This window comes from Eptatretus burgeri, chromosome 3, assembly GCF_056783735.1.
Source record: "Eptatretus burgeri isolate ZD-2024b chromosome 3, Ebu_testis_v1, whole genome shotgun sequence".
Taxonomy (NCBI): Eukaryota; Metazoa; Chordata; class Myxini; order Myxiniformes; family Myxinidae; genus Eptatretus; species Eptatretus burgeri.
In genome coordinates, this window is record NC_140963.1 from 104,216,451 (window position 1) to 104,236,051 (window position 19,601).

The 19,601-nt window shown below is 44.0% G+C and overlaps 1 protein-coding gene across 4 annotated transcripts in view; it reads left to right on the forward strand.

Annotated features, from left to right (window-relative positions):
• Positions 1-19,601, forward strand: part of KCNH6 (potassium voltage-gated channel subfamily H member 6) — a 556,858-nt gene that overhangs the window by 439,606 nt on the left and 97,651 nt on the right. For all 4 annotated transcript variants that reach the window (XM_085874776.1, XM_085874773.1, XM_085874777.1 and 1 more), the window contains exons 10-11: positions 13,093-13,292; positions 19,387-19,473. In XM_085874776.1, the coding sequence (XP_085730902.1) occupies positions 13,093-13,292; positions 19,387-19,473 (287 nt within the window). The remainder of the gene's footprint in view (positions 1-13,092; positions 13,293-19,386; positions 19,474-19,601) is intronic.

The following is a 19,601-nucleotide window of genomic DNA, read 5'->3' on the forward strand; positions in this document are numbered from 1 at the left end:
CAGATGCCAGGCCCATCCCCATCTCCTTGAGATGATGGTCAACCTGTTGCAACCATGAGGCACATGGTCGGCCCACTGGCCTCCTCCACTCATGAGACTCCCTCGCTGAGAGAATCTGGTGAGCAGGATCAGCGTCAGGAAAACGAGCCACATGTCCATACAGCCGCAACTGACGCTCACGGACTATGCAGGTAACAAATCTCATCCGAGTCTCTCTCAGCAACCGCTCGTTGGACACAAAATCCGACCAGCGATAGCCAAGGATTCTCCGAAGAGACCTGGTACCAAAGGAATTAAGTCTCCGTCTCAGATCCTTGGTCAGAGTCCAAGTCTCGCACCCATAGAGCAAGACTGGAAGTACCAAGGACCTGAAGACTCGGACTTTCGTCCTCCCGCACAGGTACCGGCAGCGCCACACCCCATGATCCAGTGAATCCATGACTCCCCAGGCCCGACACAGACGTCTATTGACCTCTGACTCGCAGCCAGCAGAGACATGAATATCACTGCCAAGGTAAGTGAATCTCTCCACGACCTCAACATCCTCACCACAAACAGACACAGACAGGACAGCAGCATCCAAGATGTCACCGAAAGCCTGGATCTTAGTTTTGACCCAAGAAACCCGTAATCCCAACGGCTCCGACTCCTCATTCAGCACCTCGAGGGCCCCCAAGAGGATGTCTAAAGTCTCCGCAAAGATGACTGCATCATCTGCAAAATCAAGGTCCAAGATCTTGACATTCCCAAACGATGCACCGCAACTTGATCTCTCTGACATCCTCCCTAAAATCCAGTCCATTCAAGTGCTGAAAAGTGTGGGGGCAAGTACACATCCCTGACGAACTCCAGTAACAACTGGAAATAAGTCAGAGATGGTACCACCACACTTCACAGCACTCTCAGTACCAGAGTAGAGTTCAGACATCAGATCGATCAGTTTTGGTGGCACCCCACGAAGACCAAGAATCCTCCAGAGGACATCCCGATTCACTGAATCGAACGCTTTACAGAGATCAACATAGGCTGCAAGCAGCCCCTGCCGAAACTCTCGTCTGCGTTCGGTGAGGACATGAAGTGCAAGGATACGGTCAATCGTTGACCTCTTTGGTGTAAAGCCTGACTGCTCTGGACGCTGGTGCTCAAGCAGATGGTGGCGAACCCTTTCAAGAATTATCCGAGCAAAGACCTTGCCCGGCACTGAGAGCAGCGTCACCTGTCGGTAGTTGTTGCAGTCTTGGCGATCACCCTTCCCTTTCCAGAGAGGGACAACAAGGCCCCTCTTCCAGTCAGTTGGGATGATGCCTGTGTTCCAGGCAGAGCACATAACTGCATGCAACGACACGAGTGCAGCATTTCCACCAGCCTTGAGAAGTTCAGCATGGATGCCACAGATCCCTGGAGCTTTGCCCCGTTTCAACTGGTTCACCGCAGCCCGTGTTTCCACAAGCGAAGGTGGACCACAGTTGATTCGAGGGTCAGCAACAGGGATTGTAACACCCTTGATGTCCAACTCGACAGCTGGGGGATCAGCCCGGTACAACCGCTCAAAGTAACCGGCCCAGCAGGCCTTCACTTCAGACTCCTCTGTCAAGAGCCTACCACTCTCTGCTCGAACTGTAGTGCTCCGAGGGATGGGCTTGGATGAACGTAATGCGCGAATTCCCCTGTAAGCGGGACGAGAATCACCTGTCCACAGGTGATGCTCTACCCCCTCACAGATTCCTCGCACATAGGCCTCCTTGTCCACCCTCAGTGCACGTACAGTTTTACGCCTCAGCTCCCTGAACAGCTCAGCTCTGCCATTCAGCCTGGCCCTGCGACTCTGCTCAATGGTATCCAGTGTCCCTTGAGAGACAAAATTCTTCTTTGCCCTGCGGTGAGCTCCAAGGCATCCACCGGCAACATCAAGGACGGTGGTCTTGAAGGCGTTCCACAACTCTTCAGGACCCCCCAAAGCACCCAGACCCCCCAAGTGTCCACTCAGCCTGTTCGCAAACTCCTCAGCTACTCTCTCATCCCTGAGCTTGGCAACATCCAGCCTCGGCTGGGATGGTACCATTCTCCAGGACTTAAGTTGCAGCTTTCGAGTTGCTACAACAAGCCTGTGGTCAGTATTGAGGAACTGAGCACTCCGGTAGACCCTGCAGTTCTGGATCATCCTCCAACGACCGTCAACGAGGACATGGTCAATCTCCTTTGCCACACCGCCAGCATTGGAATACCAAGTCCAGCGATGAGCTTGTGGGCGCTGAAACCTTGAACCAGCCACCCTAACTCCATGACTTCTTGCAAAGTCAAGGAACTTAGTGCTATTCTGGTTCATAGTTCCTGACCCATGGGGACCAACACACACCTCATAACCATCCCTATCAGTGCCAGTCGATGCATTGAAATCCCCCAAGTCTAGAAGTGTATCTCGTCTGGGGCACTGATCAACCACAGACTCGAGTGTGGCGTAGAATGCATCCTTCACGGTGAGATCACTCGCCTCAGTCGGAGCATAAACAGAGACCAGGGAAATGACACCTAAGGAGTGACGAATCCTTAATCTCATAATACGCTCGTTGACCGGTGTTACCTCAATTATCATTGGGGTCAGCTTATTGGACACAGCTACAGCAACTCCTTGGGTATGGTAACCATCAGAGCGACCAGACCAATAGTAGATGTAAACACCCACCATTATCTCGCCGCAATCCGGTCTCCGAACCTCAGAGAGAGCTGCAATCCCGATGTCCAAACGCTTGAGCTCAGATGATCCGGCCCAGCGGGCCTTCACTTCAGACTCCTCTGTCAAGAGCCTACCACTCTCTGCTCTCTGTGTCCGTGGGCCCGTCTAATAAGTAGGAACTGCTGTTAAGTGTAAATGACTGTGCATAATAAGTAGACGGTTGTAGTTCTTTTGTCGTGCTTTTGTTGCTTGTATAATTGCATAAGTGTTTTGCCTTATTTAATTGCGTACGTGTTTCATTATAATAAATGTCCTTGTGTGAATGTAAACCTGCTCGTTGCATCCATTCCCTCATTGACTGAACATTTTGTGTGTTGGGAGTTAGAAAGCCGTTGGTTTGCCGTTATTGGGGGACATTTTGACCGACGGTTCTCGGCGATTACGCCGCTCGGAATCGCGCACGGACAAGCTCACCTCGGCGGTTTGTTCCGTACGAGTTCCATCGAGGGTGGAATACCCCGGTCGTTGGATCACGTGGGTATTTAGGTACATTGAAGATTGGCAATCGACCCTACCCCACGTGATCTGCCGATTGGCGTATTTCGGTTCTTGTACAAGGACCCGTCGCTCGGAGTTATCCGAGTTGCGATCTATATTCCGGGCAATCGGTTGGGCCGACTCGTCTTATGGCTCCGTTCAGAACGGTCGGTTGGCGGCCAACCCCCGGCCATAGCAATTGGTTGTCAGGAGTGCGATTCGGCCCCCTCCGCCTCCGTAGCAAAATTCACGGAGTCGGTTCAGGAGTATACGGAGCAACCCCCCCGTGTCCCCAAATTACGAGCGTTATAAATTTTATTCCCAGCACGCAAAATGTTCAGCCAAGGCGAGCAGTGGCAGGAGGGATTAGGAATGTGTTTGAATGTAGGATCCATGGCCCGGGACGGTTCGTTTTATTATAATCGCACCACGGATTGTCGTCAGTGGGAGCGGCCTGTGCAGGAACTTTACCGGCAACCAAAAACGGAGTCGCAAAATGGCAGCGTGGCACGAGGCGTGAGCGGGCCGCTATTAATAGCGCTACGAACCGCGCGGCATGGCGGAAGTGCTTCCGTCCACGGGGGCATGGCAGGCGAGACAGGGCGACGACGCGTACATGGCCGAACTTCATGAACAAGTGTCTTATGCCTTGGGGCAGCGGAAGTGTGATGATAAATATGTTGAGGAATTACATTCGTTTGCCATTAAATTGGATGAGATACGGCGGCGCGCAGACGAGGTTCAGGACGATTGTGTTCACGAGGAGTCACAACAATTGGACGAGGCACAGGAGCGAGTTCGGGGGCTGGAGGAGGAATGAGCCAGCACAGTCGAGGAACTACATAGGGAAACGACGGAAGTAGATCGGTTGCGTGGGATTTTGTTACAAAAGGCGAGCGAACTGAAATAATGTTCAAATGTTTAGTTTGAACATGTTTTCCTTAACATTTATATTGTTTCAGTTAGAAATGACAAAAATGTCACTTTTTTACAATGCGTATGATTTACATAATACTGGGCGTGCTTTCTGTCTCTTCACTGACAGGTTTAATCAGAAGACAGCATGCACTTCACAAACATATTGCATGTCTATGATGATATAAATTGAAGTAAAACATGCAAAAAGGGTATTTTATAACAAGTAATTGTTGTCGTGGCTGTGGTTGTTGTTGTTTTTGTGTTCCTTTAGTGTACGTTTATGTCTTTTTCTATTACTTTGGGAAGTATTACTATGTATAATTTTGTGTGCTCCTCGCTTGTCCTTGTAAAGAGTTCCTGCCGTTGTGGCATAATAAAAGTTACTGTTGGAACCACTACATTAAAACTCACGATCCCGCTTCTTGTTCCTCAAGCCCGGAAACACGGGCTTTTAAAACAAGCAAGTTTGTGATTAAAGAAACAAATTTTTGTTTGAACAAATCGCTTATTACCTTTCCAACGGTAACATTTGTTATTGTTCAGTAGCAGAAACTCTTTAGAATAAAGAGTTACAGAGGAAAAGCTTGGTTCATTTTACACATAGATTTCATCGAAGTCATCTGATTTGCACTTCTGCAAAAATTAAATCTCTGTCGTTTGGCATATTTAGTAATTTTTTTTAAAGCAGAGGATTGATTTCTAAAGTATGTAGTTGAAAATGTATTTCCCTGAATAAATTCAAGCCCTCATGCTGTATAATAATCTGCATGAGCTTTTAAAATCTACATAAAATAAATTCTGTTCCATTTCTTATTGAAGTTTGTTTTACTCTTGCGGTTGATTAATTAGCCAAGATCTCATCATATTGATTAATCTCTTAAAACCATTTGTGATGTTCCATTCCCGAGTAGCACAGAGCCTGTGGCGTTAAGCAAGTATTCTTTCTTACCCTCGCCATAGGAGTGTATTGCATTTGAGTCCGTTTGTCTGTTTGTCCACATATAATGTGTGAATGCAGACCACAATTTTTACACGTTTTCTTTTTTAAACAGAGTACCTCTATAAAGTACGTACAATTAGAATGTGAGTATGTCTACAAAATACATTCAGTGAAACCACACAAAACCAGTCCTGGTGAGAGTCTGCAATCTTTGATTGCTCTTTCTGGTTTGTTTGTCTGCAGTTATATTGACAGGAAGGCAAAATATTTGATTTGGTTTATGGTTGTACAGCATAAATTTAACCCCAAAGAAGAAAGTCAATGTTTCACTGCATTTTTATTCATGTTTGATATTATATAATTCACTTTGCTTTCCACAAATCAAAGCTCACACAAGAGTTTCATTACAGATGGTGGAAAGTCATTGCACTTATAATTAATCATTCGAGGGCTATTATCTGCGATTAATGGAGAAACAAGATCAGCAAGAATTCAAAAGATCACAGATAAATATAGGGAACAGCGTTAGCAAGATGAGCCAAGAGCACAAATACATATGGTGGACAGCAAGAGATGATGGTGAGCCACATTTTTAGATCCTCGTGGAGGATCTCTAAGTCTTACTCACGTTGTTGTTCTTGTGGACTTTTTTGTTTCACAGCCTACAGTTTTCATCGAAACTTCCTGAAACTTGACATATATATGTAAAAATACCCTGCGCAAACAGTAACCATCTCCTCTTTTGAAAATTCCTCCAAGAAAAAAGTTATGACGTCAAAATATCTCCGCTAATGGAAATCGCTTAAAAAATTATCTCCGAAATTAGGCAAGCTTTTTGAATTCTGTTTACAGGAATCAAACAGGACATAAGCAGTGATGAATTACCGCACATATGATACATCACTATGATGTCATATCAATTTTTATGACGTCATTCCTATTTTTTGACATTTTTTGTTTCACAACCCAACGTTTTCATCGGATCTTCGTGAAACTTGCCATGTATATGCAGAAAGCCCACGCGCAGGCAGTAACCATCTGCGATTTTAGAAATTCTTCCTCGAAAAAAAGTTGACGTCATAATATCGCCGCTAATGGAAATCGCCGATACCATTATCTCCGAAACCAGGCAAGCTGTTTGAATTTTGTTTGCGGAAATCAAGCCGGGCATCAGCACAGATAATTTATCGCAAACCTGATACATCACAATGATGTCATATTCGTTTTTATGACGTCATCATTAAGAGGACGAGGATCTTAGCTCATTTGAGCTTGTTGAAAGGATTGGCACAATAAATGTAATTGTTTGGTGAAACAGTTTTTATGGCAGCAGAAAAGAGGGACATGCAGGAGTTTAGGGTGAACAGAAAACGTCGATGTAATTACGTTAACAACGACAGCTTTTTTGAGCAATTGCAACATATTGATGTTTAAAGATAGTGGTACACTTAAATCGGAGTAAAATAACCAGCTCTGGGGTCCACGAGAAATATATTTCTCACTAGCATATGAACTAGTAACCCAAAATATCAACTTTTATGTTTTATAAAAATATGTGGTATCGACTTTTATTTTAAAAAATATGTTGGGAAAGAAAGGCACGAAAAAGTTCAAATGGGACGTGGTATGAAAACTTGGGATAGTTCTTGTGGTGAGGTCTTTCAACAGCTGAAGCATAGGCTTACCACGGCACCTGTCTTGGGATATCTTGATTTTCCGAGACAGTGTATACTGGAGGGTGACACGAGTCATGATGATCTGGGAGCTGTGTTATTACAGGACCAAGAAACAGGTAAAGTTGGAATGAGCTTTGCTAGCCAATCTCTACGACCAGGCAAGAGAAATACGGACAATTACAGTAGTATGAAGTTGGAACTTGTAACATTAAAGTGGGCTGTCACAGAAAAATACAGAGATTTTCTTCTTGTATTTGATTGTACTGTCTACACGGACAACACTCCACTAAGGTATGTCCAGATGATTGTGAAACTGGGTACCACCGAAACCAGATAGATTGGAGAACTGGCCCAATTCAACCTCACTGTCTGACGCAGGCGAGAAAGAACAGAAATGCTGACTCGCTGAGTGAGAAAGTGGAGCATACGACAGCAACAGCTCATCAAGAGACTGTACTTGTCAGGAATGTGAAAGAGCTGCCTGCTAAATCCACTGGTCTGCCTGTAGAGTTGAGAGTACATATCAGAAAGAAAGGGTAGTTGTGCACATGGAACCCTTAGCAGCAACTCCATTACGTGAAGAGCCATTACCCAGCACGCACATCCCATCTGTGTCCCAAAGCGAAATGGAAAAGTTCCAAGCAGATGATCCAGCTTCAGGAAGGTTCTTACATTATTGGAAACAGGACCAGTATCCACCCCAACGAGCTTAATTGAGAGAAGATCCAAACACATGTAAGCTTGCCACGTGTTGGAAAAATATGGCTCTGCACAATATAATTCTTCATAATAAAATAAATGAAGATGGAAAAACTATCCCATAGGTAGTTATCCCTCAGAAACTGCTCACCAGAGTACTGAAATCTAGCCATGATGAGAGTAAACACCAGAGCGCAGAAAGGATCTACTCTATCCTGAGAACAAAATGTTTCTGGCTGTACATAGCCAAAGAAGTAGAGGACTATTGTGCCAAGTGTGAGCATTGTCTACTCTGGAAACATGGTCCTTCAGTCAAAGCATCCTTTAGCTCCATCATTGCAAAAAGACCACTGGAGATACTGACGATGGATTTCACAATGTTAGAAAAGGGCAGCCATGGGTTCCGAAATGTCATTGTACTAACAGATGTGTATACAAAATATACACAGGCATTTATTTCCAACATAAAGACCAAATGGCCAAGGCAGTGGCAAATATTCTTGTGAAGGAGTAGTTTGTCAGATTAGGCGTTCCTCAGCGACTTCAGTGACCATGGCAGAAATTTTGAATCAAAAGTCACCCACGAGTTGTGCAATGTTTACGGTTTAATGAAAACAAAAACCACCCCCTACAGCCCTCAAGGCAATGCACAATGTGAACACTTCACTCACAACATGCTTAGTATGCTGCCACCTCATCAGAAAAGGAAATTTCCTGAACCGCTTCCGAAATTGATCTATGTCTACAATTGCATGCTACATGTCACTACCAAGTATTTGTCCTTCTATCTGTTTTTCGGCAGAGATCCAAAGTTGCCTATTGATCTCATAATTGGCAATGAAGTAGAAGGTTTTCACATTATAAATTACAAATGTGATTGTAAGCAATGAAGTCATCAGTGTAGATGAAATTTAAAAGTATATGAGATTTTGATTGAGATCCTCCCATTATGTGCTTAGTTGTTGTTGTCTCATATGCAGCCTGAGGCTGCTGGTGACATCATTTTCTGTAAGTGCAACTGTGCTTCTGATGCAGTGCCCCTGTTACCAGAAAGCCGGTACTCATTTTTCCAACATCGGAAGGATGACAGTCTGAGTCAACCCACCTGGTGTTATTCAAAGACACGATAGGGGCTCAAACTCAAGATCCGAAGATCTTAAGCCAGCATGTGCTCAGTGTTTTCTTGGGTAATGCCAGTTATGCTCAGAGCATTAGTCTGTACAAAAGGGCTCCAGCCCAAAAAATGAGAGCAGCACTCTATTGAACCTCATGCTAATATATTGCAGACTGGTGCGATACAATAATACAAATGTGAATGAATTACAAAGTTGTCTAAGTTAGCTGATTTTTTTTCTGTTTTAATTTATTGCTCATGTAGAGTTAAACCATCAAGTGTCATTCAACCTGGACTGATTCTGATTGATGTTGATAATTTAAAAGTGTGCATTTTTTTTGTTCCTTTGTATGATTTTATAAAGTCACCAGCAAATACAACCCGTCGTTTCACTGACGGGGGTGGGGGGGGGGGGAATTGTTGTGAATCTGGAAACCATGAGCACACAGACACTCAGGTTCCTATAGCTCAGTTATTTCAGTAAGTATGTGTCTTATAGATAGCTTCCTTCCCCTTGTCTAATGGGTGAATAAATGTAAATGCGCTGTGAAGTTATTTTGATAGTTAGGGTTTTTCTTTCGTTTATTCACACCACCAACAACAATTACAAGAATGCCAGCATCGTTTCACCTTCACCTCGCTCTGCCCGACGCCATTATCCCCATGTATCCGACCACGTACGAGGGCGGAGTTCAAGGAGGAGCATTGCGGTGGCTCTCGACCAATCGGGATGCATCGAGTGACGTGACCGTCGCTCGGCCAATCGGACTTCCCCGACTGTGTGAGGGGCGGTCCATGTGATGTCACCATGCCACCTGGCCAATCGATCAAAACACCCGTTTTGGCCAGTGAGAGCGACGGCGGGCGATATGCGCACCAAAACTGGCCAGTGACAGGGCGACGATGGATTCTGCGCAGAAGGCCGTCTGGTGTGGAGAAGCGGGGAGGGCGGAGACACCCCCCCCCCTTGTGGGGGACGAAGAAATAGGGCAGACGGCTGGTCGGAGGAGCGAGGTTTTTTCACAGTCTCCGTCGTGAGGGGAGAGATTTCCACAGTCTCCGTCGTGAGGAGAGCGATTTTTGCCACAGTCCTCGTCATCGGCAGTCCTGGTCGTCGGCAATCCTGGTCGTCGTCCTCCTCGTCCCCCTCCTCCGCCTCCTCCTCCACATGATCGCGAGCTTGGCGATCACCTCGTCTCACCTCTGCTGGGTTCGGCTGCGCTGGTCTGTCCTTCAGTGACCGGAGCTCCGGGAAGGAGTGGACGCCCAGCCGCGTGCTCGCGGCCAGGTAGGGCCAGCTACCCTGATCTTCAGCCCGACTGTCCGGGCTGGAGGTCCAATTAAAGACCATTTGGTCCGATTCTTTGTGTGTGCGTGTGTGTCTGGGGCCCCGTCTTTAAGTGGTAAATTGTTTAAGTGCTTGTGATGTATAAAATTGCAATTCTTATTATTCGGTTTAACTTTACTTCTTCCGTGCTTCCCTCGTTCCCCAATTATTGTTGTATAAATAAACCCCATTTGTTCAATGTTTCACCTCGTTCTCATCTATTCTTTCGTTGACTGAGCATGTCGCGTGCTGGGGAAAATTGGCAAGGCCGTTGTGCCGCCGTAAGGGTACATCTGGACCGACAGAACTCGGCGATCAAACCGCTCGGATCGCACATGGAACGAGCACGCTAAGTGGCTCGTTCCGGCCGGGTGCCGTCGAGGGTGAATTTCCCCAGTAGGTTGGACCACGTGGGTATTTAGGTAAATTGAAATGGGCAATCGACCCTACCCCACGTGGTCTGTCTATTGGCGAGTTCGGTCCAAAAAGGGGCCCGTACTTTTCCGGAGTTTTCCGAAGAAGTACGATCTGAATTCCGGGCGATCGGTCGAGCCGACTCTACTGCTCCATCTGGTGGTCTTGCTCGTTGGCCAACGCCCGGCCCCACAACAGTATTAAGGAGGGGGGTTGAGAGAGGAGGGAGGGAAGGGAAAGAGAAGACGAGAGGAGAGAGGGAGGGGAGAGAGAGGATGGAGGGGAAGATAGGAGGGGGGAGGTGGGGAGAGCTGTGCCTCACCAAATGTTGCTATACCGCTTGAGGGAGGGATGCGAGGACAGGGTGAGAGAGAGAGAGAGAGAGAGAGAGAGAGAGAGAGAGAGAGAGAGAGAGAGAGAGAGAGAGAGAGAGAGAGAGAGAGAGAGAGAGAGAGAGAGAGAGAGAGAGAGAAAAAAGAATAGAGAAAGGTGAGGGGTGGAGGTGGGGTTAGTAAAGAGAATGATATGTTGAGCTTAATGACCGAACACACACACAAAAACAAACTCATGGCAAAAATAGCTGTACAAACAATGGCACAACAGAGTTTATCATGTAATTCGCTGGCACATCTGCAAAACTTTGATGTCCCAGTTCCAGAAAATTTGTGGAAACATTAACCAAAAGTAATCACTGAAAACATGGAAGTACCTACTGTTCACGTACGAGCTTATGATCCCATCGAGCGTGAACATCGAAAACAAAGCATTGCGATCAGATCAGATCAGATCAGGTAAAAAAAAAGAGAAGAAGGCATTGCTTATTGAGGTGTTACCAGCAGTGATTTTGGACTAAGGCCTAAGTCACATTTGCTCTACGGCAAGGATACGGCGGCCGTACGCCCTCTGAATTGACAGAAACGTGCGGCGGCCGCAGAGTTTCTGCGGTGGCCTCAGGGTGGCCCTACGCCGTTTGGCTATATTTTACAGGTCGTAAGGTCGCCGTGGAATTATATATAACGCGGAGTTATAACTTTTTTCATTTCTACGTTCGCCGTAGCAATTCGACAAGCCAAAAAAAAAAAAAAAATGAACCCACTCGTTACCGTCCGTCTGGCCGCACGTTCACCTGAGGGCCTCCCTGCGGTCGCCTTGCAGGCACCTTGAGGCTACCTTGCGTCTGCCTTGAAAATTATATGGCTGCCGCAGGGCCCCCTTAAGGTCACCGTGCGACATCAAATAAAAGACCGTACGGCAACCCCATGTTTTCGGTCTCCACAATTTCTAAATGCGCTGTGCGGCTCCCTGAAAAAAAAAAACATGTGACTGCTACATTGTGTGACCGTGGAAATACTGCGGCCGCCGTATAATTGCTAGTGGCCGTAGATTTTGCAGACCCCACGGCCACCGTGGCTATTGTGACTTAGGCCTAAACGATGCAGAAATCAAGAAAATGACCAAACACCAAGACCTCACGAGCGAAGTGAGAAGATCCCGGAAATTGAAGAATGCCAAAGTTGTTCCAGTGATAGCTGGACCAACAGGAATGATGACAAAGAATCTCACAGAGATATTAAACATAGGGGCAGTACCCCTGGGTGTTCACCTGGTCGTGACTGGATACGATAATCAGGCAACCACTGATAGGCATGGATGACCCAAAAAAAATCAAGTCCTATGATGACAAAAGGACATTGTGTTTTTTTACTGATGTTATGTTAGGATTATCGTCATGATACTGAGGTATACTAGACTTTGTTAAGGCAGGAGTCCATCTGCATTGGTGGACAAATCGAGTAATACATTTCATCAACTGGGGGTTAATGCAGGTATGCTAACCACCGTGGGAAGCAAAGTGAAGCTGACTTTTTGGGTGTTAGCCCCTCTCTTGCTCCGACAACAGAGGTTGTTTTTTTAATGGCAGAAATGTAAATATACTTGATGATGTTTACTCTTTTGGTTGAATATATTTTTTGGGGGAGGGTATTTCTCCCCTCTCCACCAATTTTTCCATTCACTGTAATAAACACCACTATTTTTAGCAGCATGAAATAATTTACTACGAGCATGCGTAATACATCATGATATGCTCATGCCCTCTTACGAGCAACCTTTCCTCTTTGCGGGTGAAAGATACAAATTAGAAACAAGGCAGAGCATTTAGCAATCACCCAGATATACATGCTGTAGGTTCCAATATATCAGAGAATAAGTGTGAATGAGCTCACTCACTGACTGACTGACGTGCAACACTGTTACAATTGATTGTCATGTTCCTTGTGGGACCCACTGCATTCCCACATCATGATAAATATGTCGGTAGTGGTGGGACAGTTTAGATATGTTAGTAGTGGTGGTTCGTATATCATAAAACATTCCATTTGCAGTCATTTATAGTTAATTTATATGTGAACTTGCAGGATATTTGCCACACACAGACATCCCTCCTCTACATGGAGTAGAGATAAGAAAACTATGGCTCATGACAACAACATGTAGACAGATAGACATTCGGGGGAAAGACTACACAAATTATGAAAGACGGGATTAATTGTCTCTAACTTGAGCAAAATGCACATACAAGGTATATTATTTTGCAGAAGTTCCTCTCTGACATCAATATGCAATCACAACACATTGATCATTCCTTCAAGCAACCTGCTATTATCGATGCTTCTGTTGTGAAAAAAAAATTATCTTTAACTTAACCACATGATCATATTGATGTGAAAAAATGGCAGTGCCTTTTTAAATACAGTATGAGTGGGTGAACCTGGACAATCTTCTTCCCCTCAGCACTTATGTACGCAAGCATCTTTGGCAATGTTTCGGCGATTATCCAGCGACTGTACACAGGAACGGCACGCTACCACACTCAGATGCTGCGCGTAAAGGAGTTCATCCGCTTCCATCAAATTCCAAACCCCCTGAGGCAACGACTGGAAGAGTACTTCCAGCATGCATGGTCGTATACCAACGGCATTGACATGAATATGGTATATACCGCACCTTCTACCATTCCATACTTGCTCCCTATAAGGTTTTCACCAATCTATTTTTCCTCTTGAAAATAAAATATTTTCACCATTCATCTTCACATCCTATTTCATTTCCACTTTGTGATTACATGTTATATTCACTTTGTGATTATGAGTCAGCCTGTCTTTGGCTGCTACTTCATTTAGTCAAATTTTATTCCTTTTTACATCTTTGCTTCCATCCCTATATTCTCGCTCTTGCTTTTCACTATTGTCTCTTTCAGCTCTATAGTGCAAAGCCAGAAAGTATTGTTCCTCTAACTCCGACTCTTCTTGCATGTCTGCAGACATTGAACTGCAATATTTTTTTCTGTCGATTCACCAGATTATGTATCCTATCAATTAACTTTTATTATTGATCCATAATAGGTTTGAATCATAGATAGATGATGGGTGCCATTATTGTTTCCTTTTTCAACCGTTGGCCAGTTTGGTGTTCCCATTGGAACACGTAGCTTTTGATGCTGGGATGCTAAGTTCAAATGCCATCTATTATGTTGGCTTATCCATATCTTAGAAAGTATTTATATTGATATTCATGATTCTTCTTGAACAAGATCCTTCTTTGCAGAGTCTCACCAGGATCACAGGCGAGTAAACCAGAATTGTGAAGAAAATGATTCATCGATGCTTCTAAAATTACCTGCTGTCATTAGAGTTAGTCATTACTCTCCTCTAATCTGTTTCGCGTTGGTTTGATTCTCACTGATAATGCTCACATCGACATTTAAAAGTGCTTGCCGAGCATCAATGAACATATGTCATCAGTCTGGGAATGGTGCTCCCCAGTAAGCCCTTCAGTTTCTGGACAGGTTGCAAAGGAAATTATTCAAATTGCCATTTCTGAAGAATGACCTTCAGTCTCTCCAATTACATTGTAATGCTGCTGGTCTTTCTATCATTACCTGGGAGCTTGCAATGTATAATCATCCTATTACATGACATGACTTGACAGTGACTTTGAAGAACCAATAAGGTAATTTAGCAGTTCTACATCTTCTTACATGTTTACTATCAGGCAGTGTAAGTTCCAAACTGAAAATCATGACAGTTGGCATGTCCCCTAATTTGCAAATCATGGGACTCACTCCACAAGGCAATTGTTAAAGTTGAGCATTCTGAAAAATTGAGGAAGCTTTGCACTCTACATTTCACTATGAGTTTGGCATCGTGAAACTATGTGAACTATTTCATTAATATCGAGATTAAAAGACAAACAGCTAATTTACTCTGCCAAGTCAGCTCTTCTGAGGGTAATTTCTACAAGGCTTTGCAACAAGTTTGTTCCAAGATAACTCAGAGGTAAACATCAAACTTAAATCAGCATCAGGCAAAGTATCACAACTCAAAACTGTGTTTGGGTTCTTGAAATGTACTATTTTAGATTTTGTCAGTGTAAGCACAAGTAGCATGGTGATAATTTGGTAGTTTTCTCTTTCACAATTTTCTTGGGGGAACATATACATTAGGAATGCAAAAATTGCGAATTACTTTCCCCCTCACAACTTCAATTTTGATATATTCCCCCTTTCCAACCCACCATCCCTTAAACTCTTTCCTTTCTCCCTCCAACCCAACTGTGCTACAGTTATTTTTCTCCACCCTTTTTCAATCTCTTTCCTTTTATATATTTATATCCCACCCCCAATCTACTCCCCACCCCCTCCAAAAAATGTCAAATGACCTCTTAGAAGCCGACTTTCCTTGAGATAGCCAATTCTGTTCCGAAACAGCATCAAAACTTCTTTTTTTGAATACACTGTCGAGGCTCCAATGAGAGCTAACACACATAAATGCACAACAGTGGGTAACAGAGACATGAGATCTGTGGAAGGGAGAGGGATGGGGCAGGGTACACAAGGTAAACAAGATGGATACTACAGGGACTTTCAAGAAGGAAAGCAGGGAATTTGAAGGAGGTGGGTTTGGGGTGGATTAGCAGGGATAGAAAAGATTGTGGTTTGGATGGGGGAAGATAAGGGATGGTAGTGAACAGCTGTTCTGAAGACCTGGAGGGAAGAGTGGGATTGAAGAGAGTGTGGGAGTTTGTTCCAAAGCCAGGAAAAATGAGGAATGAAAGAGTGAAGGTAAGCAGTGATTCGAGATTTTGGTAGTTTTGCCAGAAGGGAGTTGTTGGCAGAGCTTGAGCACCCTGCTGAAATCTGGGGGGGCATATACATGAAAATACATATATATATATATATATATATATATATATATATATATATTATATACATACATGAATATGTATCTCAGACAGAGCAGGGGGGTGAGGCCAGAGAGGAGATGGTAGAAGACAGAATGACTACAGACCTGCCTGTGGTGAGAGAGTGAGAGACCCAAAGACTCAGCCTCACCGCGAGAGATACCAATGATCCTAAATGCCTTGGTGTCCACAGCGTGAAGCCGAGAAAGGTGAGATGGGGGAGCATCAGCCCAGTGGGGAGAGCAGTACTCCATCAGGCTGCAGACAAAAGCTTTGTATATGGTCAGGAGCTCAGGCATGCCAAGGAAGGACTTTCCACAGCAGAAGATACCCAGTCAGCGACTGGCTTTAGAGGCCAGCTTGGAAATGTGGCTTTCCCAGGAAAGATCATGGCAGATAGTGAGACCCAGAAGCTTGAATGAAAGGACTTCTTCAAGGGGATTATTGAGAAATTAGATGGGGGGAGGGGAGGGGATTTCCAGATGGCCCTTTTGGAGAGACATAGTGAGAGTGTGAGATTTGTGACGGTTGAAAGACGTGTTCCACGTGTTGGACCAGCTTGTGATTTTATCTAGATCTGCAGAGAGCAAAGAAGCTGCTGCTTGCCGGTCTGAGGGATGACCGATGGTACGGCAGTGGGTGGAGTCTTCAGCAATGAGATATAGAGGATTTTCCAGAGAGTCGGAGAGATCATTGATGAAAACTTTCTCTTCCATGAGCCTCACTCTTATTGGTGGGGGGTGGTGGGGGAGGACCTTCAATTATGTCTTGTGGAACTTGAATGACAACCCACTGCACAATCTCTTGTTATATATATATATATATATATATATATATATATATATATATATATATATATATATATATATATATATATATATATATATATATATATATATATATATATATATATATATATATATATATATATATATATATATATATACACATACACACATTTCTTCTTCTTCTTCTTTTGGCTGCTCCCGTTCGGGGTCGCCACAGCGGATCATCCGTTATGATCCGCGTAATGATTTGGCATAGGTTTTACGCATATGCCCTTCCTGACGCAACCCTGGTCACCTCTTACGACACAGGGATATGGTACACCTATTCTAACTGGGGCATACACTGGGCCCAGTTCACTGGAACTCATTTCGCCGACCTTGGAAGGATGACAGGCTGAGTCAACCTCCTGGTGTGTGTTAATTCAAGTTGCCAACGGGGCTTGAACTCAGGACCTTTTGGATCCCAAGCCACTACCCTAACCACTACGCAAACACCAGGCTTAATATAAACATATATATATATATATATATATATATATATATATATATATATATATATATATATATATATATATATATATATATACACACACACACACACACACACACACACACACACACACACACACACACACACACACACAAGCCGGTAGGCGACGAGGGATATGCTAGGATTGAAGCGCTGGATACTCTGCTTTTCATTCTGACCGATCCACCGACGAAGATTCATTGCCAAGATGTATTGGTTCACATACAATTGTTCCTCTGCCTGGCAAGATTTTTCCTATTGCGTATTTTGCCAACTGGCACTCCTCATAAAAAATGACGGTAAATCGACACCCTATTTTTGAAGGACTACCATTTGAAAAACAAAACCTAAATCAAAAATCGGCTCGAGTAAAATTTCCTAAATATCACGAAGTGTTTAATTCCGAAGTCTCGTTTCTCCACATTCAAAACTGTCGGACAGGTATTGAAAATAGTGAACGCGGTTTTTCGGCCGCTGCATAGCAACGGGTGGTTGCTTTGCAACGAAACTCAAATGCGCACATTCCCAGCCCATATGGCACCTGTTCACCAAGTTTCATCGAAATCGGTTTGCTGGTTTGTGCTGTGGAGCCTTGCGTTGCAGATAGACACACACACACACACACACACACACACACACACACACACACACACACACACACACACACACACACACACACACACACACACGACTGAACTAACCTCATGTTAAGTATTAAAAGGCAAATGGAATTGAACCTCTTGTAGAAAAAAAATCCAAGCAATTTGTTCTCACTACTTCAACTCAAATGGTCATTCATACAATTATTGAATGCTGCACATTGTGCATGAATAAAGTTAATTTATAGTGCTAAATCACAGTCATCATTCAACATTTGCATATTTTATCATATAAAAACAGCATTCAATGGTCAATTTCAGTTATTCTAGGCACCAATTAATTATAATGGAACATGGAAAGACGAGCATTGAAGTAACTTGGGAATTGCTACCCTTCCAGCAGCAACTCCATACATCGGCCTGTCTGGTGAGTTGTTGTCAAACAAGTATTGCTTTACACAGATATTTAAAAAAAAAGAATCGATAGAGATACCTCGGCTATTGTAAAGCATAAATCTCAGGGGGGTGATGAACAAAGAAACTGGAGCAAAGGGAAAACAGGGGGATAACAACAAATTAAATTAATGCACCACAGCACAAAGAAAGGAAATTGTATTAATGGTGACAACAGCATTTCAGCAGGTTTTTTTTGTTAGGGTTACATTCCTGGATGGATTGCCACTCTAACACAGGAAGTCAGGGCAGGAATTTAGAACTTGGTTATGGTGCGGGCAATAGCTTGTCTCCTCTTCACAAAGGACACCATGGGATCTGTAACTTTCACCAACTAATGCCAGCAGATGGGACACCCAGTTTAACGTGCATCCGAGGGACAGCACACATATTGATGAATCACCCTACCTGTGGAACACCTGGATGACAGTCAGTTTATAGCTGGGTCTGGATTCTTCCTGGTGGAGGGGTGTGGAATTATCTTGCACAAAGTGGAGTCATCTACAAAGTAATATGATGGATTTTTCAGTGATGAAGACTCTCATCCATGTATATCAAGAACAGGATCGGTCCCATAACTCTACCTTGAGGAACACCAGCCTCAAGAAATAAAGCATTTTGATAGCATTCTGTCTAAAGCATCCCTCTGCTAATGAGCACACAGGAAATCAGAGAGCCAATCAAGAAGGAAAACCTAGATAGCATTAGCTGACAGTTTGTAAATCAGAAAACGGTGGTAGAGTCAAATGCATGGGATTTGTGAAGTGAAATAGCCTTGACTTTCTCTCTGACATTGAGAGCATCCATTTATTGTTGATATCGAAGAGGCAGCATGTCCATAGTGGAATGGCCTGGGCAGATGACAAACTGATGGCCAGAGATCAAAGAGTTAGAGAAACAATGTAATGAGGACTTATGCCATTTTTAATTCCATTACTTTGCTTATGATCCAGAGAGGGCTGAATAGTGTATAGTTAAGCGAAGTCAATTTTGGCAGCATTCTTATGAATTGGAGAAACATTGGTGATGTTCTGTGATATGAGCAGTCTGCCCTTGGAGAATGACCTGGAAAAGAGGAGAGAAGCAGAAGTAGATAATGCAGATAAACAGTTTTTGAGTATCAGGGCACTAATGCAATTAGAACCAGTGGTGATCAAGGAGTAATAAGTGAGGCTAAGTCTGAATTTTTCTACTTTGGCAGGAGAGAAGTTCACTGTGCAGTGATTTCATTGATTACCACGAAGGGACATTTGTTAAGCTTTTTTCCCCAGGTTCAGTTGCCATATTATAATAATATTATAATACGGTTGATAACATCTTGAGGGTAATTATTTGAAATGTAACCTGTCCGATGTGCATTACAAGTAGTTTGTTTCCTGTGCATGCAAATATTTGACAGAACAACGTGCAGTAAATTGCTCATCTGTTATTCCTGTTTATTCTTAACTCTTATTTTTAACTAACCTTTCTGTTTCAGGTGCTGAAGGGCTTTCCAGAGTGTCTGCAAGCTGATATTTCCCTACATCTGAACAGGTCTCTGCTTCAGAACTGCAAAGCTTTCAAGGTGCGGATGCTTGGCATTGCGTGGGTAAGCTCGATTGCTAATGGGTGGGAATCCGCCTTTTGCCAAACACTTCTCAAGCCCTTTTCAAAGAGCTAAAACACCTTCAAATTTGACAAGGAGCATGCTGC